This window comes from Elephas maximus, chromosome 9, assembly GCF_024166365.1.
Source record: "Elephas maximus indicus isolate mEleMax1 chromosome 9, mEleMax1 primary haplotype, whole genome shotgun sequence".
NCBI lineage: Eukaryota > Metazoa > Chordata > Mammalia > Proboscidea > Elephantidae > Elephas > Elephas maximus.
The window spans coordinates 100,131,735-100,159,319 of record NC_064827.1 but is presented as its reverse complement, the minus strand read 5'-3'; the positions used below and the strand labels follow the sequence as shown (position 1 = coordinate 100,159,319).

The 27,585-nt window shown below is 42.0% G+C and overlaps 1 protein-coding gene across 1 annotated transcript in view; it reads right to left on the bottom strand.

Annotated features, from left to right (window-relative positions):
- The window catches only part of RASEF (RAS and EF-hand domain containing), a 101,235-nt gene extending 73,870 nt beyond the window's left edge, over positions 1-27,365 (bottom strand). Inside the window, exon 1 of the mRNA XM_049896888.1 lies at positions 26,850-27,365. Within this exon, the coding sequence (XP_049752845.1) occupies positions 26,850-27,280 (431 nt within the window). The 5' untranslated portion in view covers positions 27,281-27,365. The remainder of the gene's footprint in view (positions 1-26,849) is intronic.
- Between the last annotated feature and the right edge of the window lie 220 nt (positions 27,366-27,585).

The following is a 27,585-nucleotide window of genomic DNA, read 5'->3' as shown; positions in this document are numbered from 1 at the left end:
TTTATCCCTCCACAGTCACAGTATAATATTAGTGTCTAATCAAATTCAAAGCCTTTTATCTTTCATTTATGGAAAATCAAACCCTTCGCATCTGTCAAGGCTCCCCTGAAAGTTGCCTCCGCCGTAAAGCCTGTCCTGTTCTCCCAACTGCTCCGACCCCCTGCTGCGCTTCCTCTGAAGCTGTGTACATCCCCACTGCACTTTCCCAGTACCCTGTCAGCCTCCATATCTCTCGCAGGACCCAGCACCCATTGGTCTGGTTTCCTGCATTAGTGAATGAATGACGCAGGAGCCTGGGAAGGAACTCAAGTGTGAACTTAAGGGAAGAAGGGGTAGTTCTGAGCTGGTCTGCAGCAGCTAAGAGAGGACTGGTGAGAAGGAATAAGCAGACGATCCTTGCTGAAACACAGGGTCAGGGCAGAGACAAACTAAGGGAAATCTGACTGCCAAGCAGAAGCCCTGGATGGCGCAAATGGTTCATACACTCAGACAAAAGCCTGGAGGTTTGGATCCACCCAGAGGCACCTTGGAAGAAAGGCCTGGTGATCTACTTGTGAAAAATCAGTCACTGAAAAACCCTAGGGAGTGTAGTTCTACTCCGACACACGTGGAGTTGATATGAGTCAGAATCAACTGGATGGCAACTGGTGGGTCGCCAGCTAAAGACAGTCAACCCCCTTGTGAACACAGCAAGAAAGGAGATGCTAGAGAGCTTTCCTGTGCATACTAGATCACATCTGAACTCTACACATGAGAGCATACACTATTCATCAACCTGCTGGCTGCATTCTCCTTGATTTATGTTTCCTTTTTCTCCTTCCACATCATTTCCAATGAAGGAGGTGCCTAATATTTACCACGTAACCTACATTCAGAAAGCTGAAAAGAGTCAAGAACTTTCAACTCAAAAACCCATTTTTCTGCAAAAATATGTAGCAAGTATCTCTGATATTGGAAACCCTGGTGGCATAGTGGTTAAGTGCTATGGCTACTAACCAAAAGGTTGGCAGTTTGAATCTACCAGGTGCTCCTTGGAAGCTCTATGCGGCAGTTTTACCCTGTCCTATAGGGTCGCTATGAGTCAGAATTGACTCGACGGCAATGGGTTTTTTGTTTTGTTTTATCTCTGGTATTAAATCATATCATACGTATAAGCACATTATGGGTTGAGGTTGCTGAAATCGGAACACTAGCTGAATGGCTAAGTCAAAATTTTAAATCCTGAATGTATTTCCTTAGCAATAAACATGGATGAACTTGTACCCTCTTTTGAGAATATTTAAGTTTATAATATTATAGTTTACACAAGTTGCAAAAACACAAATTAAATGATTGCATATGAATCAACACAAACTTAAAATATTGGATTACACAGACAACCCACAACCAGCTCCTAGAAAGGGGAAGGATTTGCTTCTTTGTCTTTCTAGAACCTCCAAGTGATATTAAGAAATGAGTACCAGTAGACAGTACATTTTCTATGCTAAAAATAGCTATACTCTAGGCTATAAATGTATTCTACTTTTTTTACTCAACAGCAAACATATATCCTGAACTAGTATATATCATGTATTGAACATATATATAATTGATGACTAAGGAAACATCAAACTAAGATGGAAGGAATATAGAGTTACTGTAACAAAAAAGAATCGGTTGACTTTGAACCATTTCAGACCTAGCATGTGATCAAGAACCAATGACACTGAATAAAAAATTCCAAGCTGCACTGAAAGCACTGGTGGAAAAAAGGACTTCAGGAATTGAGGGAATACCAATTGAGATGTTTCAACAAATGGATACAACACTGGAAGCGCACTCTCTATGCCAAGAAATTTGGAAGACAGCTACCGACTGGAAGAGATCCATATTTGTGCCCACTCCAAAGAAGGTGATCCAACAGAATGCAGAAATTATTGAACAGTATCATTAATATCACATGCAAATAAAATATTGCTGAAGATAATTCAAAAGTGGTTGCAATAGTACATCCAGTGGGAACTGTCGGAAATTCAAGCCGGATCCAGAAGAGGAAGTGGAACCAGGGATATCACTACTGATTTCAGAAGGATATTTGCAGAAAGCAAAGAATATCAGAAAGATGTCTACCTGTGTTTTATTGACTATGCAAAGGTATTCTACTGTGTGGATCATGAGAAATTATGGATAACATTGCCAAGAATGGGAATTCCAGAACGATTGATTTTGCCATGGAGAACCTGTACACAGACCAAGAGGCAGTCATTGGAACAGAACAAGGGGATACTGCATGCTTTAAAGTCATGAAAGGTGTGCGTCAGGGTTGTATCCTTTCACCATACTTATTCAATCTGTACGCTGAGCAAATAATCCAAGAAGCTAGACTATACAAAGAAGAACGCAGCATCAGGGCTGGAGGAAGACTTGAGAACAACTTGCGACACGCAGATGATACAACTTTTCTTCCTGAAAGTGAAGAGGACTTGAAACACTTGCTGATCAAAGACTATAGCCTCCAGTATGGATTATAGCTTAATATTAAAAAAAAATCCTCACAACTGAACCAATAAGCAACATCACGATAAACAAGAAAAATACTGAAGTTGTCAAGGACTTCACTTTACTTGGATAGACAATCAACACCCATGGAAGCAACAGTGAAGAAGTTTAATTCCATCTTGTACTGGGCAAATCTGCAAAAGAACTCTTTAAAGTATTTAAAAGCAAAGATGTCACTTTGAGGACTGAAGTGTGCCTGATCCAGGCCATGGTATTTTTAATCACCTCAAATGCATGCAAAAGCTCAACAATGAACAAGGAAGGCTGAAGAAAACTTGATGCTTTTCAATTATGGTGTTGGCAAAGAATACTGAAGATACCACAGACTGCCAGAAGAATGAACAAATCTGTCTTGGAAGAAGTACAGTCAGAATGTTCCTCAGAAGCAAGGATGGCAAGATTTTGTCTCATATACATGTTATCAGGAGGGCCAGTCCCTGGTGAAGGGCATGATGCTTGGTAAAGTAGAGCGTCATCGAAAAAAAGGAAGACCCTCAACGAGATGGACTGACAGTGGCTGCAACAATGGACTCAAACATAGCAACAATTTTGAGAATGGAGTAAGACCGGCCAGTGTTTCCTTCTGTTGTACACAGGGTCGCTATGAGTTGGGACCAACTCGACAGCACCTAATAACAATAACATGTAGTGAACACCTACTTCTAATTATTGAATGGTTGACATTTAGCTCTAAATTATTATTGGTATTATGGAGGGATAACTGTTTGATACCTAAGCTACAGCCATATTTTCTTCATCAGTTAAATACCGTCCTTACTCTTGAGAATAGATACTGGCACGAAAATTTGCCAGATTGTATACAACCTGTTCTGGTCTTTTAAAAAAAACTGTCTCAAAGAATAGATCAGTTCCCTGTGAAAGATGATGTAATTAAAAGAAAATATCTATTCTATGATCACACCTTTGAATTATCCTAAATTAAAACTTCTTGAATACATGGTAGTTTGTTTAATTACTGTACACATTTTTTTTTACATAGAAAGAATTTTTTAATGTCTACTTTAAATTTTAAATGTCCTTGATTTTTATCTACCTTGCTATGTAACCATCAAAGAGAAATCAATAACTGTTTTCCAGTTGCTGTTTTAGACAAAGAGATGGACCAAAAATATCACACTAAAGCAAAATTAGTTGTAGAGATTTGCCTTACAATGTTCTTGAGCACACTCCCCCTTTGAAATAAAATGGTGTTGACATCTTTAATTTGGCCTTTCAACAGTTAAGACCCTTCGAGAGGCCTTTGGCCTCCTTCAATGGTGCCTGGGGCGTATTTTCTGCAAGGTAGCTGCTGAGAAAGACTCCAAAGCTTCACTGCTTTCCCAGCATCCTGCTGGAAAGTTTAATTACCTTTCATTTGATTTCCTGAAAAACCAGAGGGTGATTTTCTGGAATGTAATGAAAAAAGAAGGTAACCAAAAATCCTATTAAAATCTGCCCTTTTCACAATATTGAAGGATCAGTTGTCCTGAAAACTAGTCCTCTTGAGAGCTGCCAGCACCACAGCTCGCTACAAGAGCCAACAACCCTCAGATCTGTAAACACTATCTCCTGAGGGAATCTAACCTCAACCCCTCAGGAGAGCCAAGAAAAGAAATACTAGTCTTTGCTTAATTGAGTCGTCATCTCCACTCACAGGATCATCAGATAAGGAAAAAGCACTTTCACTGAGCTATGTTCTCAGTTGATATTTTACATCCTAAATTTTAACATCCCTTTGGTTTCCAGTTCTGTGCGCTGTGAGCTGGACTCCTCCCTCACCTGCTTGGTTCATATCCTCACCAGGCAATGCCAGTAACCACCTGCTGTAGGGGCGGCTCTGACTCATGGCGACCCCATGTGTGTCAGAGTAGAACTGTGCTCCACAGGGTTGTTAGTGGCTGATTTCTCAGGAGTACTTCACGTGGCCTTTCTTCTGAGGTCCCCTCTGAGTAGACTCAAACCTCCAAATTTTCTGTTATCAACCAAGCGCATTAACTTTCTGTACCACCCAGGGACTCCTTTGGGTAGTACAATTGGCCCCAAAGCTACATGGAAATAAATGCTTAATTGTTACTTTAAACCCAAGTACGAAAGAGGGAGCTGTAATAATGTTAGTACAATAATCTTGCTTGAGTGAACCAGAAGAATCCACCAAACAGTAGTATTTGTTTACGTCCATGTACAGAGTTTATAGCATTTCCCCAAGGCTCAAAAAAAGAGAAAAAAAAATTTTAAATAACTTCAGTGGCCAACCTCGGGCCCAAGACACAGGTGCAAACACCTATCTTGCCGTACTCTCATGGGCTCACCTCAGTGGAAGCCCACACCCTTCTGGGCTAGATGCCTCCCTCTTACATGTATTCATGCAATATAACTCACGGTTTTATGCTTCTCTCTGTAAATGGTCTCGTTTCTACAAAGCTAACTTAGAAATAGAGGGCAGCAGTAGTTGTTCACAACTATCAACTTGGAGTCCCTGGGTGGTTCAAATGGTTGACGTGCCTGACTGCTAAGTGAAAGGTTTGAGGTTCAAGTCCACTCACAGTTGCCTCAGAGGAGAGGCTGACAATCTGCTTCCAAAAAATCAGCCATTGACAAACCCTATAAACAGTTCTACTCTGACACACACAGGGTCTCCATGAGTTGGAGTTGACTCAATGGCAAGTTTTTTTTTTTTTTTTTTTTAACTCAGTGTAGGAATAAAAACTCACAGTTGAGGACAGCAGATTAAAAGCCCATTTCTACTCTACGGGATTTCTTACTGTTTCTCATTAAAACACTCGGCCTTTGGACTTGTTGGCACAATGCCTCTCACATAGCACGTGTGCGCCTGATGCTTGAAAAAGGCAGAGAGGAAGTGAGGGAGGAGGGTGGGAAGGAATAAACAAAGAAGCAGTTAGTCTGCCTGGGAAAGTCCAGCAAGTTAAAATGTTGGTAGGCTTTGCCTGGTGGCTAAGGCTGCTGAAATCCAAGGCGTCCACTCTTAGAAGCATCCAATCTGAGGTTGTGGGGATTCTAATAAGAGTGAGAGCTTGTGGGGTAAGGATGAAGGAGTGGAGACCAGGGTAAGGAATAAGCCCTCTTATCCTAGGGGCAGGGCTGGGGTGGGGGGGGGCGGGTATTTCAGAGCCATAAATAGATACACAGCAAACATTTTCTTGGCAGATAGAAAAATTTTTGATAACTTTAAAGTCTCTCAAAATTTTAGTATGTTGTTTTGGGGGGTTTCGGCATTTGGACGGAGGTCAGAAAGAATAAAATATATGGTAGGAATTGAGGAATTTTTTTCTGATTTAAATAAATATTTGACATTTTTCAGATATTTTATAAGCTGGAAGGATTCGAAAGTGCTCTCTGATTTTTAAACCTGATTCCCACACATTAAAAAAAGAAAAGTTGTGTCAACTCTGACTCATGCAGACCCCACGTGTGTCAGAGTAGAACTGTGTTGCACAGGGTTTTCAATGGCTGATTTTTCAGAAGTAGGTTGCCAGGCTTTTCTTGTGAGGCACCTTTGTGTGGATACGAACCTCCAACCTTTCAGTTAGCGTTAACCACTTGCACCATCCAGGGACTTTCCACAACTTAGGGAATCTCTAAAACTCTCTGAAAATATCTGGGAAAGTTTCTTAGTGCTTAAATAATTGCACCTTTATTGGGGCTAATTCCACATTAAAAAAAAAAAGAAAGGTATATGTCCATCTTCTCAGCAGACATATACTTATTGTTGGTAGCTGGCATCCTGTAGTCCCCAGTTCATGGCAACCCCATGCACAATGGAACGAAACACTGCCGGTCCTGGTCCTGCACCATCCCCGTGATGGGCTACAGATTGGACTGTAGTGCTGCCCAGTAGATGGTGGAGATCTACTTCTGAAAAACCAGCCACTGAAAACCCTCTGGAGCACAGGTCTACTCTGACCACATGGGGTTGCCATGAGTCCAAAATGACTTGGTGACAGCTGGCTTGAAAGGACAGTGCATCATCTCTTTCCTAATAGAGTAACAGTGATTAAACTGACTTCAGGTTATGGGAAAAAAAAAAACTATCCAGAAAGTCCACAAATCTACTTGTCCAGTTGTTCCAGGTATAATGACCCCTGACTAGAATTAAAATATTACGGTCTAACAGTGCATTTGGGGCCTTGAAAAGTGACCTATTTTGTTGGATGATATTTGAAATTAAGGCTCTTATTCAGCAGCTGTCAACTCTATTAAGCAGAGCTAGCGCATGTCCAGTGGTGGTTCAGTGGTAGAATTCTCACCTTTCATGCTGGAGACCCAGGTTCAATTCAATCCAGGTCAAGGCACCTCCTGCACAGCCACCACCCTGCACGTCAGTGGAGGCTTGTGTGTTGCCGTGATGCTGAACAGGTTTCAGCAGAGCTTTCAAACTAGGAGAGACTAGGAAGAAAGACCTGGTGATCTACTTCCAAAAATCAGCCAACGAAAACCCCATGGATCACAAATGAATGCTGTTCGAAATACTGCTGGAATATGAGCCCCCTAGGTTGGAAGGCACTCGAAATACACTGTGGCTACAACAATGGACTCAAGCACAATAATGACTGTAAAGATGGTGAAGGACTGGACAACATTTTGTTCTGCTGCACATGGAGTTGTGAGGAGTCGGAGCCAACTTGATGGCAGCTAACAACAATTCAGTGTTCCAGATTGTTATACTGCTATGACTATTAAGAATCTAATATGTCTTTTTGTGTGTGTGCTCGTATTTTATTAGGATTGTTACTAGTCTGAGGGAATATCTTGGTTGCGAAGCTGCAAAGACAATGAGCGGTCTGTCCAACCCAACTTTTTTGTTTTCATATCTCCTGTGTGTGTTTGCAGAACATTGTTTTTCAGGAACGCAGAAACTGTGGTGGAACAGACATGCCTGTACTACAGCTCATTCCTTAACACCCCAAGCTAACCACACCTACCAGACTGAAGGATGTGCTATGCCAACAGATGCCCAAAGAGGAAGAGAAAAAGTATTTCACAGCACAAACACTAACACTACTTCATGGCACATCCCTAAGAACAGGATATATGAACAGCCTAAGAAATGGATTTTCTAAGCAAACATTGTTTTGCTCTTCTCAGGAAGTCTTCCACCTCAGCCCAGAGCAGATTGTAACGCCGGTCTATAGAAGCAAAAATGACAAGGTGACTGGTCACATCATGGGAAGAAATGGTACAATCTGTCATGTCTAAGCAGATGGGTGACAAATCAGTCAATGCTGCCTACAACTTCCCACAAACACATCTACCTTTGGACCAGGTAACTGAAGACAGCCAACAGTATGTGATATTTTCACCACATCTTTTGGATTTTAGAATTAATAACTCATTTTGCACTCTTTTACCTTATACCCACACATATTAAAAACATTCTTGGTCAAAGATGGCATTACAACCAAATGGCCACTTGAACACGATTCATAATTTGATAGTTTAAATGATCACGAAGGGGTCTTGTGGACAAGCATTCTCATAAAATATCCCCAAACTAAATTTTAAAAAACTGAGGAGCATGGTTGTACTTAGGGAAAGTGGACCCTCTCAGAATATGTCAGTATCGTATTTCTGCTAAGTCCCCTAAAAATGGAAAACAAGGCCTGACAAATGTTGAGTGTAGTTAAGGAACAAAGCTTGACAGAACACATATTTGGGATTACTCTCCCAAAAACAAGACACATATTTTTTGTATTTGTTCTAATTTCTTATCCTTGTAATTTTTTTTGGACTGAGAACAAAGTAATTCAACAATGAAAGAAAATACCACAGCAGTACCAGAAAATATGACCTCTCAGTAATTCCTGTATTTTAAAATCCCAAATGATTTTTTTTTTCACATGTGTTGAAAACTGTGACAGCCAAGGATTTGCAAAGACCCAAAAAGTAAGTAAAACAGATACAAACATCAATTCTGGAACCCTAAGTACCAAATGAAGGAATAAAGAACTCAATCAAACACCGAATGGTAATAAGAAACTGACAGAGATCAGAGAACGGGGAGAGCTATGGCGTGGAGGTCCCATGCCAGCTAATGTGACTGGATTTGCCATCTTGGGCTGTAGCCACCAAAGAACTCACACAGGGAGTATGGGAAGACAACTTCATAGAGCTGCCACCAAGAGATAGAGCACCCAGTAACCAGGGATACATGCTTTCTCACCCCACACCCTTCTTCCCTGTATGAGGCCTCCTCCACTTGCCAACAGGCTAGGGTCACTTGGCCGGAAAGATACTAGCTCACTGCTGCCCAGATTTGCCATCTTGGACTGCAGCCATCAAGGATTGCTGACAGGGTATATGGGAAGGCAACTCCATGGAGCTCCCAACAGGACACAGGGCACCCAGTAACTAGGGATACATGCTTCCCCCCTGCCACCCCGCCATTCTTCTTCCCTCTATGCTGCCTCCCCTGCTTGGTAATGGGCCACAGTTGGTAGGCCAGAAAGACACCAGCGCACTGCCGCCAAGGACTGTCCCACTGACACCAGCCAATTCCTTCAGTGCCATTTTTCTGTTTGTTTTCTGGTTTTTTTTTTTTTTTTTTTGCTTTTTGTTGCTATTCTCTCTCTCCCTTCCTTCCTTTTAATTCTCCTGCCCAGCTAGCCCCATGTGCCATCCCCTCCCCTTGTTGATCGTCTGTGATTTTTTGGTTTGTTTGCTTTGTTCTTTTTTTGTTAGTTGTTTGTTTATCGATATTGCATTTTTGGCTTTTCTTTTGCTTTTCTCTCTCTCCCTCCCTTCCTTCCTTTTCTTTTTCCTGCCCAGCTAGCCCCATGTGCCATTCCCTCCCCTTTTTGACAGGCTGTATTTTTTTTGTTTTGTTTACTTTGTTCTTTTTCTTTTCTTTTCTTCTTTTTATCTCTTTCTTCTCTCTCTTTCTCCTTTAGTTTCTCCCACCCAAGCAGCCCTGGGCACCACCACCACGCCTTCTGGAGGGCCCATACTGCACATTTTGGTTGGAAAGTCACTGCAGGCGGCCTCCCCAGGTCTGCGCCACTGTCACTGACCAGCTCCCTCAGAACTATTTTGTTTATTTATTGTTTGTCTTTTCTTTTTGCTATTATTTCTTTCCCCTCTCTCTCCCTTCCTTTTTTCCTTTCTCCCATCCACCCAGCCCCGTGCACCACTCTCAACTTCTTGGTGGAGTGTACTGAACTCTCAGCTGGAGAGCCTCTGGAACATAGTCTTCCTGGGTCTGTGTCGTCCCACAGGCCAGCTTCCTCAGTGGTGTATTTTTATTTTTATTTAACTTTCCCTTCTCCCACACAGACCCTCTGCTGCCTCTGCCCCTTCCTGACAGGCCATGCCATGCCACCCAGCGAGAGAGACACCAGCTCGCCGCCACCCCAATTCTGCCCTGCCTCCAATGGCCAGAGCCCCCTCCACCATATTTTTTGTTGTTGTTGCTGCTGCTTCTTATTATTGACTTGTTTGGTTGTTGGTTTCTTCTCTCTCTCTTTCCCTCTTTCCTTTCTCCCACCCACCCAGCCCCATGCACTACCCATGCCAGTTCTCGACAGGCTGAGCAACACTGCTTGGCTGGAGAGCCACCAGCACATGGCCTCAACAGGTTTGCCCCACCCAAACTTGCCCAAACCTACTGCACTTCCATTTTATTTAATTAAAAAAATTTTTTTAACTTCATTTTTTAAAACTTTTTTTTTTGTCTTTGTTTCTCTCTCCTTTCTCTTCTTCCATGCACACACTTAGCTCTGCACATCACATCCTCCCCTTTCCCTCCTGCTTATCTACACTGTGCGCCGGGTGCCATGCCCTGAGTGGTACTGACGTGGTCCCCTGGACCCTGACCTGATAGGGACTTCAGAACTCTAATATTCAGGGTTCTCCAAGAGAGGAAGAAAACGCAGACAAAAATAAGGAAAAATATCATGGTAAGAATACAGACAAAATCATGGAAAAGACAGATAAAACAATGGAAGAAATCAAGAAAATAATATAGGGGCAAAATGTCAAAATAAACAAACAACTAGAAATACAAATACAGTGATAAGAAATGCAAACAATAAACAACATAAGATTTCAGAAATAGTGCAATAAAAGGTTTTAGAAACAAATTTGGAACAATGGAAGGCAGAACTGGTATAACTGAAAAACCCTTGGATACCATTTCGTTCGAGGAAAAATCAGAGAAAAGAACAAAGTAAAATGAAGAAACACTGAGAAGGATGTGGGATACAATAGAAAGCAAAAATTTGCATGTAATTGGAAATCCAAAACAGGGGGAGAAAACAGAAAACACAGAGATGATCAAAGAAGATTTGCTGACGGAAAACTTCCCTAATATCAGGAAAGATGAAAAGCCAACTATCCAAGGAGCTCAAAGAACCCCAGATAAGAGAGACCCCTAAAGAAAAACACCAAGACATATCATAATCACACTTGCTAAAACCAAAGGCAAAGAAAGACTCCTAAGAGCGGCTTGAGAAAAACAAATCACATACAGACAGGAAACAATAAGACTAAGCCCTGATTATTTGGTAGAAACCGTGCAGGCAAGAAGGCACTGGGATGACATATATAAAATCTTAAAAGAAAAAAACCTGCCAACCAAGGATAATATATCGTACAAAATCTCACTCAATAATGATGGTTAAATTAGGAAATTTCCAGACAAACAAAAATTAAGGGAATTTGTAAAAACCAAATTAAGCTTACAAGAATTATTAAAAGGAGTCTTTCAGTCAGAGAAACAACATCAAACAACAACCTGAATCTAGCACATAAGACAGCATCAGCCAGATTCCAACCTACCTAATGAACTCTCAAGGATAAACCAAAATTAAAAAATTTCCAGCAGGGAACCAGAGAAGTCAATCTGTAAATGAGAACAATAAAAGAGGGAATAAACAGTGTAGGTGTAGAACTTTCAAATAGAGAGGAAGTCAAGGCATTACCAAGTAATAAAATACTGATTTAAACTTAGGAAGATCGGGGTAAATTTCAAGGTAACCACAAAGAAAGTTAACAAACCTATTCATCAAAATAAAGAAGAAAAGCATAAAGTCTCAGTAAACACAAAGTCTACAAAAATGAAAGAAATGAAAAATCGACAAACAGAAGGAATTCAGCACAGGAGAGTAAGAGGAACAGAGAAAATGTCAGCACCATAAAAAAAAGGCAGTACAAAAATTACAGCAATAAACTCACACCTATCAATAATCACACTGAAGGCAAATGGCTTAAATGCACCCATAAAGAGACAAGAGTGTGACACAATGGATAAAAAACAGGATCCATCAAATATGGTATCTACAAGAAACACACCTTAGAAACAAAGACATAAATTTATTAAAAATCAAAGGACGGAAATAATATACCAAGCAAACAGCTACCAAAAAAGAACAGGAGTGGCAATACTAATCTCAGATAAAATAGACTTTAAAAACAAAATCCACCATAAAAGACAAAGAAGGGCATTATATAATGATGAAAAGGACAATCTGCCATGAGGACATAACCATAATAAATATCTACACACCCAATAACAGGGCTCTGAAACACCGAAAACAAACTCTAACAGTACTGAAAAGAGAAATTGACAGTTCCACAATTAATAGTAGGAGACGTCAACACACCACACTCAGTAAAGGACAAAACATCTAGCAAAAAACTCAAGATACAGAAGATCTAAAGGTCACAATCAACCAACTGGACCTCACAGACATATACAGAACACTCCTCCCAAGAGCAGCAAAATACACATTCTTTTCCAACGTTCATGGAACATTCTCCAGAAGAAACCACATCTTAGGCCCCAAAGCAACCTTCAACAAAATCCAAAACACTGAGATAATACAAAGTATATTCACAGATCAAAATACCATCAAAATGGAAATTAATAACAGGAAGTGCAAGTAAAAAAGAATTGCATAATATATGGAATGAATAATACCCCACTTAAAAACCACTGGGTAAGAGAAGTAATAGAAGATGGAATAAAAAAATTCCTAGTATCAAATGCAAATGAAAACACATCATACCAAAATCTTTGGGACACAGCAAAGGTCATGCTCAGGGGTCAATTTATGACGATAGATGCGCACATCAAAAAAGAATGGGACACAATCAAAACATTAGCTACACAACTTGAACAAAGAGAGAAGAGCAAAAGAAGCCTACAGCCACCAGTAGAAAGGAAATAATAATGATCTGAGAAGAAATAAATGAAATAAAGAACACAAAAACAACAGAAAGAATCGACGAAACCAAAAGTTGGTTCTACAAGAGGATCAACAAAATCAACAAAACACTGGCCAAATTAACAAAAGAAAAATACGAGAGGACACAAAAAACCCAAATGAAATTGGGGGCATTACAACAGACCCAAATGAAATAAAAAGGATCATAACAGAGTATTATGAAAAACTATAAATTTGAAAACCTAGAGGAAATGGACAAATTTCTAGAAACATAACTATCTACCGAAACTAACACAAACTGAAGTTGAAAACCTGAACAGACCCATAACAAGACAAAGTCCAACCCCCATTCCTGATCAAAACTCTCAATAAAATAGGTATAGAAAGGAAATCCCTCAACGTAATAAAGGGCATCCGTATTTTATACAAAATGAACAGCCAACATCATTCTTAATGGAGATAGGCTGAAAACATTCCCCTTGAGAACAGGAACAAGACAAGGATGCCATTTATCACCACTCCTATTTAATATTGTGCTACAAGTCTTAGCTAGAGCAATAAGGCAAGAAAAAGAAACAAAGGGCATCCAAATTGGTAAGGAAGATGTAAAACTGTCCCTATTTGCAGATGATACGATACTATACAAAGAGAACTCAAAGGACTCCACAAGAAAACTACTGGAACTAATAGATTCAGCTGAGTAGCAGGATAAACATACAAAAATCAGTTGGATTCCTATACCCCAATAAAGAGAATGATGAAAAGGAATCAGGAAAACAATACTATTTATAATAGCCCCTAAAAAAAAAAAAAATACTTGGAATAAATCTAACCAGGGATGTAAAAGGCCTATACAAAACAGACTATAAAACACTACTGCAAGAAACCAAAAGAGATCTACATAAATGGAAAAACATACCATGCTCATGGATAGGTAGCCTTAACGTTGTGAAAATGTCAATTCTATCCAAAGCAATCTACAAATACGATGCAATCCTGATCCAAATACCAACAGCATTCTTTGACAAGATAGAAAAACTAATCAACTTTAAATGGAAAAGTAAGAGGCGCTGGATAAGTAAAGCACTACTGAAGAATAATAAAGTACGAAGACTCCCACCACATGACATCAGAACCTACTATACAGCTAAGGTAGTCAAAAGAGCCTGGTACCGGTACAACGACACACACATTGACCAATGGAACAGAATTGAGAATTCTGATGTAAATCCATCCCACCTAAGGTCACCTGATCTTCGACAAAGTCCAAATTCCATCAAATGGGGAAAAGACAGTCTTTTTAACAAATGGTGCTGGCAAAACTGGATGTTCATCTGCAAAAAAATTAAACAGGACTCATACTTCACACCATACACAAAAACTAATTCAACATGGATTAAAGACCTAAATATAAAACCAAAAACTATAAACATCAATCGTAGAAGAAAAATTAGGGTCAACCCTAGAAGTGCTAATACACGGCATTAACAGGATACAAACCATGACTAACAATACACAAACACCAGAAGATAATCTAAATAACTGCGATCTTCTAAAAATTAAAGTTATGTTCATCAAAAGACTTCACCAAAACAGTAAAAAGAGAACCTACAGACAGAAAAGTTCTGGCTATGACAAATCCGAAAAAGGTTTAATCTCTTAAAATCTACAGGAAAATTCAACACCTCTACAACAAAATAACCCAACTAATAAATGGGCAAAGGATATGAACAGACACTTCACCAAAGAAGACATTCCAGTGGCTAACAGATACCCAACGAAATGCTTGTGATCTCTAGCCATTATTGAAATGCAAATCAAAACCACAATAAGATATCATCTCACCCCGATATTACTGGTGCTAATAAAAAAAAAAAACAGAAAAAAAAAATGTTAGAGGAGCTGTAGGGAGACTGGAACTTTTATGCAGTGTTAGTGGGAATGTAAAATGGTACAGCAATGTTGGAAAACAATACGGTGCTTCCTTAAAAAGCTAGAAATAGAAATACCATATGATCCAGCAACCCCACCCCTAGGAATATATCCCAGAGAAATAAGAGCCGTCACACGAATAGACATATGCACACCCATGTTCACTGCAGCATTGTTCACAACAGGAAAAAGATGGGAACAACTTAGGTGCCCATCAACAGATGAATGGACAAACTAGGGTATATATGCAATGATAAACAAAAATGATGAATCTGGATGCATCTCACAACATGGATGAATCTGGAGGGCATTATGCTGAATAAAATAAGTCAGTCACAAAATGACAAATATTGTATGAGAGTACTACTGTAAAATCTCATTAAAAGGTTTACACACAGAAAGAAACAATCTTTGATAGTTACGAGGGGGGGAAGAGTGGGAGGAGAAAAACACTAACTGGACCACAGATAAGTAAAGGGAAACTTTGGTGAAGGGTAAGGCAGTACACGATACTGGGGAAGCGAGCATAAGTTGACCATAAGCGTAAGGCAAGGTCATGGAAACTCTATAGACACCGAAGGGACCGAACTACTGGGCTGAGGGCTCTGGGGTCCATGGTCCCAAGAAACATCTAGCTCAACTGGCATAACATAGTTTATAAAGAAATGTTCTATATTCTACTTTGATGAGTAGTGTCTGGGGTCTTAAAAGCCTGTGAGCAGCCGTCGAAGATACTCCAATGGCCTCACCCCGTCTGGAGTAAGGGAGAATGAACGAAAAACAAAGACATGAGGGAAAGATTAGTCCAAAGGACTAAGGGACCACAACTACCACAGCTTCCACTAGGCTTAGTCCAGCACAACTAGATGTCGCAGGGCTACCACCACTGATTGCTCTCATAGGGATCAAAATGGAACTTCCCGGAGAGAGCTGGAAAAAAATATAGAACAAAATTCGAACACACACACACACACACACAAACAGAAAGACCAGATTTAGATCACCAAGCCTTTTTTCCAAGGACTCCATCCTCCAACCTTTCAGTTAGTAGCCCAGGGCCTTAGCCATCTGTGCCACTCAGGGGCTCCACCTTCCTCGTTAACCACACCAGTCCACATAGTGCTACAGGATACCAACACACTCTTAAACACAAACACAAAGGTTTTAAAATTATAGAGACAAATGTGTAATTTAGGAGTTATCTAAATGATTCTGAATGTACTCAAATGTTTTTTTTTCCATCTTACCTTCAAAATGAAAACAAAAATATTTAGTCTCCCAAGACTGCCAAATGTGCATGTAAAAACACGAAGGGTCCGTGGTTCCCAACTTGGAAAACATTTCTTGATATGGAATATCCATCATCTGGGATGTGGGTTTTCTGGCCTACCAGGAGTGATTTTTCCATTCGTTATACTGCATTCCAGATCCTAGAGATGTCAGAAACTCCTGGATCTTCAAGAAAGTAAAACAATAAGCTCCTTGAAAGTGCGGATTGGGTCCGTAAGTCTCACAGTGCCTACTACTCTGGCAGGCACATCAATATTGAATGAATTCAACAAAGAATTAAAGAAATATATTTAAGCCTAGTACCTCTGTGTGGGTGTCCCTGGGTGGCGCAAATGGTTAAGTGCTCAGCTACGAACCAAGAGGCTGGCAGTTCAAATTCATCCAAAGACTCTTCAGAAGAAAAGCCTGGTGATCTACTTTCAAAAAATCAGCCACTGGAAACCCAACGGAGCAGGGGTCTACTTTGAAGCTCATGAGGCTGCTGTGTGTGTTGGATTTAACTTGACGGCAACTGATTTGTTTTTAGTGCATCTGTGTCCTTTGTTTTTATGAAACATTTTTTTTTATAGATGGAAGTCTTAAGGGTTAAAATTCACTTATCTCTTCTTTTAACTACTCTGAAAAAAGCAATTATAATTTAGAAGACCCCAAATATTTACAAGTTGGACAATGAACTTGTTTCAGGAAATAATTCCAAGAAAATAATATGGGTCATAGATAAATTCCACCATTACAACCGTGTTTACTTCCCAGTTTACAACCTGATAGGAGACTGATATAGTCAAAGAGAAGCAGCCTGAACACCCAAGATAATCTCTTCCCATTTATTCCTTACAGCTACTACCTCAAGTGCTACCTAAACTGTAACAAGGTCTACACAAAGGAAGAACGTATACACCCTCTTAGGAGGAACAATGACAACAACCCACATATTAAGTCACCATGACATTGCAACTGTTCCCACCAACTGAAAGTATTCTTTTGTCAGCCTCCAAAAAACTTCCATTCAAGGAAGATTGCAAGATAAATGGGTTCCATTTCACAAGTGAAAAAAGACTATATAACCCAGACAGAAATCAAGAAACAAAAAAAAAGATTTTTAAAATAAAAAGTGACAGGAGTTGTATGACCACAAATTTGAACAGTAATCTGGGATAAGACGACAAGAAACTTTCAGGTTAAAAGACAAGCTAGAGAGTAGTAGTCTTTGGTTCTTGGGGTACAGTCTTCCACATGACACTTCATCTTAAGCCTTTTCTTTTGCTCAAACCATAAGGGCAGAATAGATATTCTCATGCCAACTTCTGGAAGCAAAACTCTGAACAACCAACAAGGTCTGAGGAGTTGCTACCTTTGCCCTAATTCTTTGGAAAAACTACTTGGGGGACTTCCCAAGTTGCTTTCTACTTTGGAGGGTGATTATTTTTGCCCAGGGAAGAAGCCAGTTTCTGCCACCAGAAAATGTTATTTTTGTACAAGACCTGAATTGACTGACATGTCATGTACTCATGCCTCTCCCAAACTGATTATCAGGGCCACAATCTTGTGAGGGATTGGTTCATTTACTATTTAAGCAGTGGCTTGAAAATCCAGCCAATAAGACTGAGTGACTTGTGGTCCACTGAGGGGATTAGCTGGTTTGCGGAAACTGACAGTTTATTTACATAAGTGGCCAAAGCACAGTTTTCAAAGAGGGAGGGAGGGAGGGAAACTCAGGACCAAAAAGAGCCTGGAGTGGAGCAGTTTGGACCCAGGGTTCCTGTAAGGGGAACCTCCTAGAAGAACTGAAATATGGATCAAGGACTACAACACTGAAGACGGCTAGGAGCCCAGCAGGGGCCCAGCAGCACAGCCTGGGATGACAACAGAAAGCTGCTGCTAGGAAAGCAGCTAAGAGAGCTGAGCAAGCTCCTAGACTGGTACTCTGGCTGTGAGCTGGGCCAGCTAGCAACAGAGAGGCCTACACAGCTAACAGGGGGTGTGCAGGGCTAGGAGGGGTCTGCTAGCACAGCAGAGAGCAGCTGAGAGTTCTCCTGGTTGGAAGCTGTCCTGAACTGAGCAAGGGAAGGATGGGCTCTCCACTTCAGGGGAGCCTTGCAAATCTTGCCTATGAGCTTCCTGATCCTGAGTTGCTCCTGTTACTTTCCTAGTAAGCCACATTACTTTGAGTATGGTCTGTGAGTTCTGTATGGCCACTGCAATGGATTAATAAACCCGACAGAGTAGTACAGAGTGCCATGGGGGGAATGGCTGGTGTCAGAAATGGTGAAGAAGTTGGAGAGTAGAGGTATGCCTGATATCCAGAACATAGGAACCAGTTTTGTGCTGATCTTGACTCTTATCCCTCAGGAATTTAGGTGATTCCATATGCCACAGCACAGACCAGAAGGGCAAAACAGAAATTACACCCTTGAGATTATAGTCAAGTATCAGAGCCAGAATGACCACCATACACAAGGACAGTGCATAAAAATTCAGCCAGACAGGCTTCTTCCACTCAGCAGACTAATGATACACAATTGTGATAGAAATAAACAGTTGTTGCCCAGTCAGTTCCAACTCATGGCAAGCCCATGCGTATCAGGGTAGAATTGCATGCCACGGGGTTTTCAATGCTGGTTTTTTAGAAGTAGATCACAAGGCTTTTCTTCTGAAGCACCTCTATATGGACTTGAACCTCCAACTTTCCGGTTAGCAGCTAAGCTCATTAAACGTTAGCTGCACCCATAGATTCCAATTGTGATAGAGGATACATTGAAGAGAGAAAAACAAAAACAAAAAGCAAAAACTCAACTTCATATGGAAAAGGAAGAAGCCCCAGATAAGTAAAGCATTACTGAAGAAGAACAAAGTGGGAGGCTTCATATTACCTGATTTTAGAACCTACTATGTCATCACGGTAGTCAAAACAGCCTGGTACTGGTACAACAACAGATACACACACCAACGGAACAGAATTGAGAATCCAGTCATCGAATCCTGCACCTATAAGCAGCTGATATTTGACAAAGGCCCAAAGTGCGTTAAATGGGAAAAAAGACAGTCTCTTTAACAAATGATGCTGGCATAACTAGATATCTATCTGCAAAAAAAGGAAACAAGACCCATACCTCACACCATGCACAAAAACTAACTCAAAATGGATCAAAGACCTAAATATAAAATCTAAAATAATAAAGATCATGGAAGAAAAAATAGGGACAATGCTAGGAGCCCTAATACATGGCATAAACAGAACACAAAACATAACTAACAATGCACAACACCAGAAGAGGAACTAGGTAGGTAGCTGGGAACTCCTAAAAATCAAACACTTCGGCTCATCAAAACACTTCACCAAAAGAGTAAAAAGACAACCTACGGACAGGGAAAAAAATTTTGGCTAGGACATATCTGATAAGGGTCTAATCTCTAAAATCTACAAGATACTGCAAAACTTCACCCACGAAATAGACAAATAACCCCATTAAAAAATGGGCAAAGGATATGAACAGGCACTACACCAAAGAAGACATTCAGGTGGCTAACAGATACATGAGAAAATGCTCAGAATCAGCGGCCATTAGAGAAATGCAAATCAAAACTACAATCAGATACCATCTCACCCCAACAAGGCTAGCATTAATCCAAAAAACACAAAATAATAAACGCTGGAAAGGTTGTGGAGAGACTGGAACACTTAGACACTGCTGGTGGGAATGTAAAATGGTATAACAACCACTTTGAAATCAATATAGGGCTTCCTTAAAAAGCTAGAAATAGAAGTATCATATGAGCCAGCAATACCACTCCTTGGTACACACCTGAGAGAAATAAGACCCTTCATACAAATAGATATACGCACACCCATGTTTACTGCAGTAGTGTTTACAATAGCAAAAAGATGGAAACAACTCAGGTGCTCATCAACGGACGAATGGGTAAAGAAATTATGGTATATTCACACAATGGAATACTATGCAACGATAAAGAACAATGATGGATCCACAAAACACCTCACAACATGAATGAATCTGGCAGATATTATGCTGAATGAAATTAGTCACAAAAAGACAAATATAGTATGAGACCACTAATACAAGAACTCAAGAAAATGTTTAAACACAGAAGAAAACATTCTTTGATGGTTACAAGGGTGGGCAGAGAGAGAGGGGGTATTCACTAACTAGATAGTAGACAAGAATTATCTTAGGTGAAGGGAAGGACAACACACAATACAGGGGAAGTCAGCACAACTGGACTAAACCAAAAGCTAAGAAGTTTCCTGAACACAACCAAACACTTCGAGGGACAGAGTAACAGGGGTGGAGGCCTGGGAACCATGGTGTTGGGGGACAACTAGGTCAACTGGCATAACAAAGTTTATTAAGAAAATGTTTTGCATCCCACTTTGGTGAGTGGCGCCTGGGGTCTTTAAAGCTAGTGTGCGGCCATCTAAGATGTATCAGTTGGTCTCAGCATACCTGGAGCAAAGGAGAATGAAGAACACTAAAGACACAAGGAAAATATGAGCCCAAGAGACAGAAAGGGCCACATAAACCAGAGACTCCATCAGCCTGAGACCGGAAGAGCTAGATGGTGCTGGACTGCCACCATAAAAAAAAAAAAAAAAAGCCACCATACAGGAGACTAAATGGGCAGCTCCTGTCCAGAGGTGGGATGAGAAGGCAGAAAGGGATAGGAGCTGGGTGAATGGACACAGGAACCCCGGGGTGGGAAGGGGGAATGTGCTGTCCCGTTACAGGGATTGCAACCAAATTTTTGTATGAGAAACTAACTTGAACTGTAAACTTTCACCTAAAGCACAATACAAAATAAAAAAAAAATTTTTAAAAAAGCAACAACCCAGCAATATTTAGAAAATAAAGATATATATAATATATATATATCCCCCTGGGTATGGAGCCCTAGTGGAGCAACTGTTAAGTGCATGGGTGCTAATGTAAAGGTTGGCAGTTTGAACCCACCGAGCAGCACCAGGGAAGAAAGGCCTGGCAATCTGCTTCCATAAAGATTATAGCCAAGAAAATCCTACGAAGCAATTCTACCCTGTAACACATAGGGTTGCCATGATTCAGAACAGACTAGAAAGCAATGGTTTATATACATAGTTGTCCCTCAGAATCCTGGACAGACTGGTTCCACCACCCTCCTGTGGATACCTAAACCCTGGATGCTCAAGTTCCTTACACAAAATGGTGTTGTATTTGCATGTAACCTATGCACACCCTCCTGTATACTTTAAATCATCTTTACATTACTTGTAACACCTAATGCAATGTAAATGCTACGTAAATAGTTGTTATCCTGTATTGTTCAGGAAAGAATGACAAGAGGTGAGGTGACCAATGCTCAGAACAAGGAGTGCTGGAGAGACTGAGGATCTGTGAAATGGTGGGGGGCTACGTCAGGGTGTGCCCACACAGCACTTCATTTGCATGGATTCAGCTTATTGCTCGGCAGGAGGCAAATTCAAGTTTTGCTTTTGGGAAGTTACTTTTTCTTTTCCCAAATATTTTCGATCCATGGTTGGTTGAATCCGCGGATGCAGAACTCGCAGATATGGAGGGCCAACCGTGTATGTGCCTGTGTGTGTATATATATATGTTTGTGTATATATATATATATAAAATATATATTCTGAATTTTAAAAAAGCAGAGAAATCTCCAGAAATCCTGTGGCTAATGCTCCAATGGGTCCCATTGCCAGGGCCAAAGGTAAGCATCACACAGAATCAAAACACCCTTGAACCTTCTAGGATTGGGGTCCAACCCACCATCATGCTTCAAGGTTGGAACAAATCTCTATCTGCTTGGATAAGCACCTGATAAAGTAAATGGTTTGTTACTGGTCATGTGCAATGATTATATCTATCTATGTAGATATCTATATATGTACATGTATGCATGTATGTGTACATGTATCTGTATATACTATTTATACACTACAATCACACTCCAAAGTACCAAAATACTCACACACATTTTGAGGATACTTAAAGAGGGAAGAGCTGAGTCACCTCTCCCACCTCAAAGTGTCTCAAAACCACCAGCTCATAGAGTGGGAAGACCGGGAAAAATGACGTAACGTCTAATCAATCAGTCAGCCTCTCTCCCTTCCTCTCCATCTGTCTGTTGGCCCCTCTCCCTCTCCCTCTCCCTCTCACCCTTGCACTCTCTCATGTTCTGTCGCACTCTCTGTGTTTCTCTCTTTCTTTGCCTCCATTTCTCCTTTTCCCATCTTGGAAGAACCAAGCACTACATCATGTAAAAGTTAAGAGAGAATGTGATACAACTACACTGTAACAAAGAAGATAATTAAACAGAAAAGGGCTAAGGTGGAACCCCAGAAGGGGAAATGTAAAGAAACCTTTGACCAGGAAACTTTGCCTCTGGCTACTTGTAGCTACCTGTTTTTAAAACGTCCTAGTGCAGTGGGCTTAGTGTTCAACTGCGGATTCTCCTCCCTCAATTTTTATCATCATTGTTGTCTGGGCAACTGGGAAACGGTTTTGTCGCTCAGTATACAGTTCATAGAAGGATAGTTTTGGTTCTTCCAATTAAATGTCTTGTTTCTAGATCGTTAAGTCAAAGACTCCCCTTCAACGCTGTGTGGGAAAGACACATCAGTGACCACATGAAACAGCTGACTACGTGGGACAGATTTCGGTGTCTGAACAAATCCCGCCCTAGCTTTGACTTGCAGGTCACCAGGCAGACTGACACCTGTTACAGGGCCTGGGTCTGTCCCTGATGTGACCATTGTTGTGGTACCTGGACCAGTTCACAAATCCCTTATGGCACCAGTGTCAGCTGGACCCTCATGGTTCTGTCTGTGAGAATGTGGGGTACCAAGTTAGTTTATTGGTGGGAATAAATTCCCTAACCCTAACACCCCAAATCACTACAAATGAAGCTACTCTGGAAACTTTCAGCTTTGTCTAGAGGAGAAAGGTGAGCCTCCAAGCCCTCCCATCCCTAACAATGCTGAACGCATACACGTCCCCTATATCCCTCTCTCTCCGGCAATCTCTCTACACCACAACCAGCTCACACCAAAATGTCACCTTTGTTCTTCTTTGGTGCATTTGGGACAGGTGAACTTTTGCAACTTGAAACAATAGTGAAGGAATTTGCAAAAAGAAAGGAAGAGAATGCAAACAGCATGGACTAACTGCGCTCTTGTAGTGCAGACACATGAACCAAGGAATTGATGAAACGGGTTTATTTGATTCATTCTGCAAACATTTACTGAGAACAAACTGGGTATGAAACTTCTTTCACCAAGATAATAACCCTGAAACCACAAATTGGCCTGTTATTAGCAGCAATCAAGTCGGCCCCTGACTCATGGCAACCCCATGCGCAACGGGAAAGTAATGCTGCCATCCTCTGGTCGCCGATTGGGCCATTGTGATCCATAGGGTTTTCACGGGCTGATTTTCATAAGGAGATCACCAGGCCTTTCTTCCTCGTTCATTTTTGTCTGGAAGCTCTGCAAAAGCCTGCTCAGCAACATGCAAGCTTCCACTGTGGCTGCACCTGAGGTGCACTGGCTGGGAGTCAAATCCAGTTCTCCTGGAGGTGAGAATTCTGCCACTGAACCACCACTGCCCCCATACAAACTGGCTAGGCTGCTCTCTTTCTCTCCCCATCCTCCACACTCTCTCCCCACTTACTAGACTCTTCCTGGCCTACTACCATCTTCTTCCTTGAATTCCCTTACATAACCACATCGCCTTGCCCATTCTGGTTTCATTTACTGGCTGACCCAATTCCAGCTTACCAGGAAGTGGTGCTGTCCATCCTGACTTTACAGACCACTCATAAGAGCTGTGCTCACGTTAATAGGTCATCAAGTCCTCAGGACACGCCCCTCCCAGACTGTAACAGGGTCCTTCAATTGTCTAAGCGAATGCAAACTTAAGAATGTATTGACACACATCTCAGAGGCCATGTTCATCCTTTTACAATGCAGTATCATTTTCTTTCTAACATCACAACTATCCCACCATGGTCAGTTTGTTAGGCTCTGGTGGCTTGTGTGTTGCTATGATGCTAATAGCTATGCCATCAGTATTTCAAATACCAGCAGGGTCACCTGTGGTAGACAGTTCTCAGACTAAGACAGACTAGGAAGAAAGGCCTGGCAATCTACTTCTGGAAACTAGCCAGTGGAAACCCTACGAGTCACAATAGAATATTGTCCAATTACCAAAAATCATGAAGATAGCACAGAACCAGTCAATGTTTCATTCCATCATACATGAGTCAGAGCTGATTCAATATCAACAAACAGTAACATCACAACTATTGATAGCTGGAGGGTTTAACCCAAAATGACTTAAAATTTTCACCAGAAAGCCTGAGTGATATTTGAAACAGAAATCTTGTCAGCACTAACATGTTTTGCTTCTGCCAGAACCAAAAATTCTTATATCTAGTACCTGTTCTTCTCAAGCTAGACATACAAGCCCCCAGGATGGGCATGGGTCAGGGGATGGCACAGAGGACGAGACGAGGCACCAGATGGGAAACACAGTCACAAGATGAAACGGCACACCTTCCTACAGAGACAATCTTCCCCCTTAGAAGGAAATATGTTATATTGAAGCAGGCGCCAATATATTGTGGCGTAAAATGAACGAATACATGAATTTTTTTTTTATTAAAGATAAAAACAAAAAAACAAGACTTCAAAGAAAGTTCCTGTTTGCAGCGTTAAGTTCCTCCTGGGCGATGTCCACAGCACATGGAGCCTCCTACCAACAACGTTCTTGCCTTTAAGTGTTCTTTGATGAAATTTTGAGAGCTCTTTTTTTTTTTTTTTTTTTTTCTCCCAGGCTATGTACTTCTTGAAGCCAGGACCACATCTCACCCTTCTCTTTGTCCCTGGAACCTCAGACAGTACGTAGGACAGCATCTGGCACACAGAAGTCATTCCAGTAATGCTTGGGGCATAAATCTGCCTGAAGTAATGTCAACGGCATTATCAGTAACAAAAGTTTTTTAATCAAATTTAGATGGGCAGAAGGGAAGGCGAACAGGTATATGGGGAAGCGGAGTAGAAGCAACTCAATTTACCCAAACAGCTAATGGTTGCCATGGTAACAATCAAATGCAGTACCTCAGTTTAGCTCTTTTCCACTTGAACAAGGACAGGAAGGCAAATATTGTCCTTGTTAATCGCATATCAGAAGGGGGTGGGGCTTAGGACACAAGTCCACCAACTAACACTGGGACCAACTAAATTTAATAATCTTTGAAGTGTTTGGAAAGGCATGATGACAACAATAATATCACCAATAATATTAAGTCCTGGTTTGTACGCGGATCCTAAAAAGGTTATTTTAATCTTTTAAAGGTTAAGCGTCAAATATTTGCTGCTGAGACTTGATAGCTGTGAAAAGTAGGTCACGTGCATACATGCAGATAACCTCTAATATAATGGGAGCGCACCCTGCTCATTTCTAAAAGTGTTACGTTTTAAAATTAGCTGGACCCAAACCAAGTTAGGGATGAAAGATGACTGAAAGGAAGAGTAGAGTTTATAGCAATGTTTAAATTTTTCTACTTGCCCAGTGGAGACACTGCATTTTATTAACTCATTTGCAAATAAGAGAAAAAAGATCGTTGTCACACCCACTTTCTCCACATAATCCCTCCTATACTGTGGTGAGTCACTGTCCCTGCCCAAGGTTCTCCTTTACTTTCCAAACTAGAGGGAGAAGTTGGGCGGAGGAGGAAGTAATGACTTTTGGCCCTGCAGGTCTAAACTGAACAGGTGAGCCAGGCCACAGAAGCCTTCCAAAATGACTTCCTTTTCTAAGTCTTAGATCTCAGATAATGCCAACTGCCAACCAAAATGAATGTCTTTCAAACCTTCATAAAAATTGTGGCCAGGCTTACTGTCATTTCAGCTAAAATCCAAACAGAAACCAGAAAAGCATTTTCTAGCATTGAAAGATTTGTATTCCCTGAGGAAGGACTGCAAACGGCAGCTAGCAACACGCCATGACGTCATGCATAGACAGATGCAAAGGAATCTCAAAGAATAAAATCGGAGCCTCTCTTCTCCATGCCCTGAAGCCCCTCCTGCCAGCATCCCTTTCTCCTTCAGTATTAAGTTACTAACCTGGTATTAGGCTATCTCTGAGCCTTAGGAGCAAGGAATATAGTGTATGATTTATCATTTTATTCTGTTGTAGAAAAATCAAGAGTTTCGCAGTTCACATCTGGGATCAAACCCCTCCTCCTTCATTAACTGGGCAAGTCCTTTAATATCTGTAGGTCTAAATTTCAGAGTCTAAGTTTCCGCACTAATGAGAGTTGTTAATAAAGCTTACCTCCAGGTTTGTTCTGAGCATTGAAGGAGTGAAATCAGCAAAATGCAAATTTATGCCCAGCAGTATAAATGCCCACCAACGTTTGCTTTTCTACGCAGTCTTAGGAAAACGACAAATACAAAAACTACCGGAGGTAGCAAACAGCCCGATCTCCAGCCTCAGGGCGCAGCCTGGAGGCTTGGGGAGATGATGATGTGACCGGTTCGCCGTGAGACCTGGGAACTCGCCTAAACCGGAGCGGAGAAAGAATCTCTGCACACTGCGAATTTTCCTCTGTCCCGGAGGAAATAAACAACTTGCCCTTTGCAGAGCGCACAATTCAGCAAGCGAAACTTTCTCCCAAAACCCTGACTCACTGAACGCATCCCTTTACCTTTAACTCCTGCCTGGGAAAGTTAAAGCGGATGGGTGAATACTGAAAAAGCAAATCACAGACAAGAGCAGCGCAGGTTTGAGGAACAGATGGCAGGGCATCAGGAAAGACAAGAAATGTCACCATCATCCCCCGTCTTCCCACACGCGCGCGCGAGCGCGCGCACACACACGCGCACACATACAAACACACCTGGGGATGAACTTGGCTTCGTCCCCGAGTCGCGCCTGGAAGTCCTGCCAAGCTCTTCCCGGGCCTGCGGGGTCCCACGGGGCAGCCAGAGCGGCCGCTGCGTCCTGGTCGTCTGCGTCCTCCTTTCTGTCTCCGAGGCCGGGTCCCGCCTCCGCCGCGGCGGACACTGGCTCCCGCGGCCCCCAAGGCCGGCGCCGCTCCCCGCGGCGGGCCCCGCGGAAGCCGCGCGCGAACTCCTGGAAGGTGATGGCGCCGTCGCGGTTGGAGTCCAGCCGCTGGAACACCGCCTCGGCCTCTGCCGGCCGCACGCGCAGCTCCGCGCACAGTGCGCTGAACTCCTCGCGCTCTAGGCGCCCCGAGCGGTTCGCGTCGCAGGCTGCGAAGACTGAGCGCAGCCGGGCCAGCTCCTCTTGGTCCCCATCTGCCTCCATGCCGCCCGGCGATCGAGAGAGCTGCGGAGCGCGTGGAGCGCCTGCCCGTCCGGGCTGCAGCAACAGAGGGAAGTCCGGGGCCACCTGCTGCTGCTGCCGGGCGCTGCGGCGGATTCGGCTCGTCCGGCTGGTTTGGCCACTTGCGGGAATGTCCGGGCGGGGCCGAGACGTCTGGGCGGGTCAGAGGAGGCCTGGCGGCGCGCTCCGACGTTCGTCCAGCGCCCGGATCCCTCGGTCCTCTGCAAGCCCCGGAGCACTGCGTTTGCGCCCCGGACTCGGAACACCTCTCAGCAGGGGCACCTAAC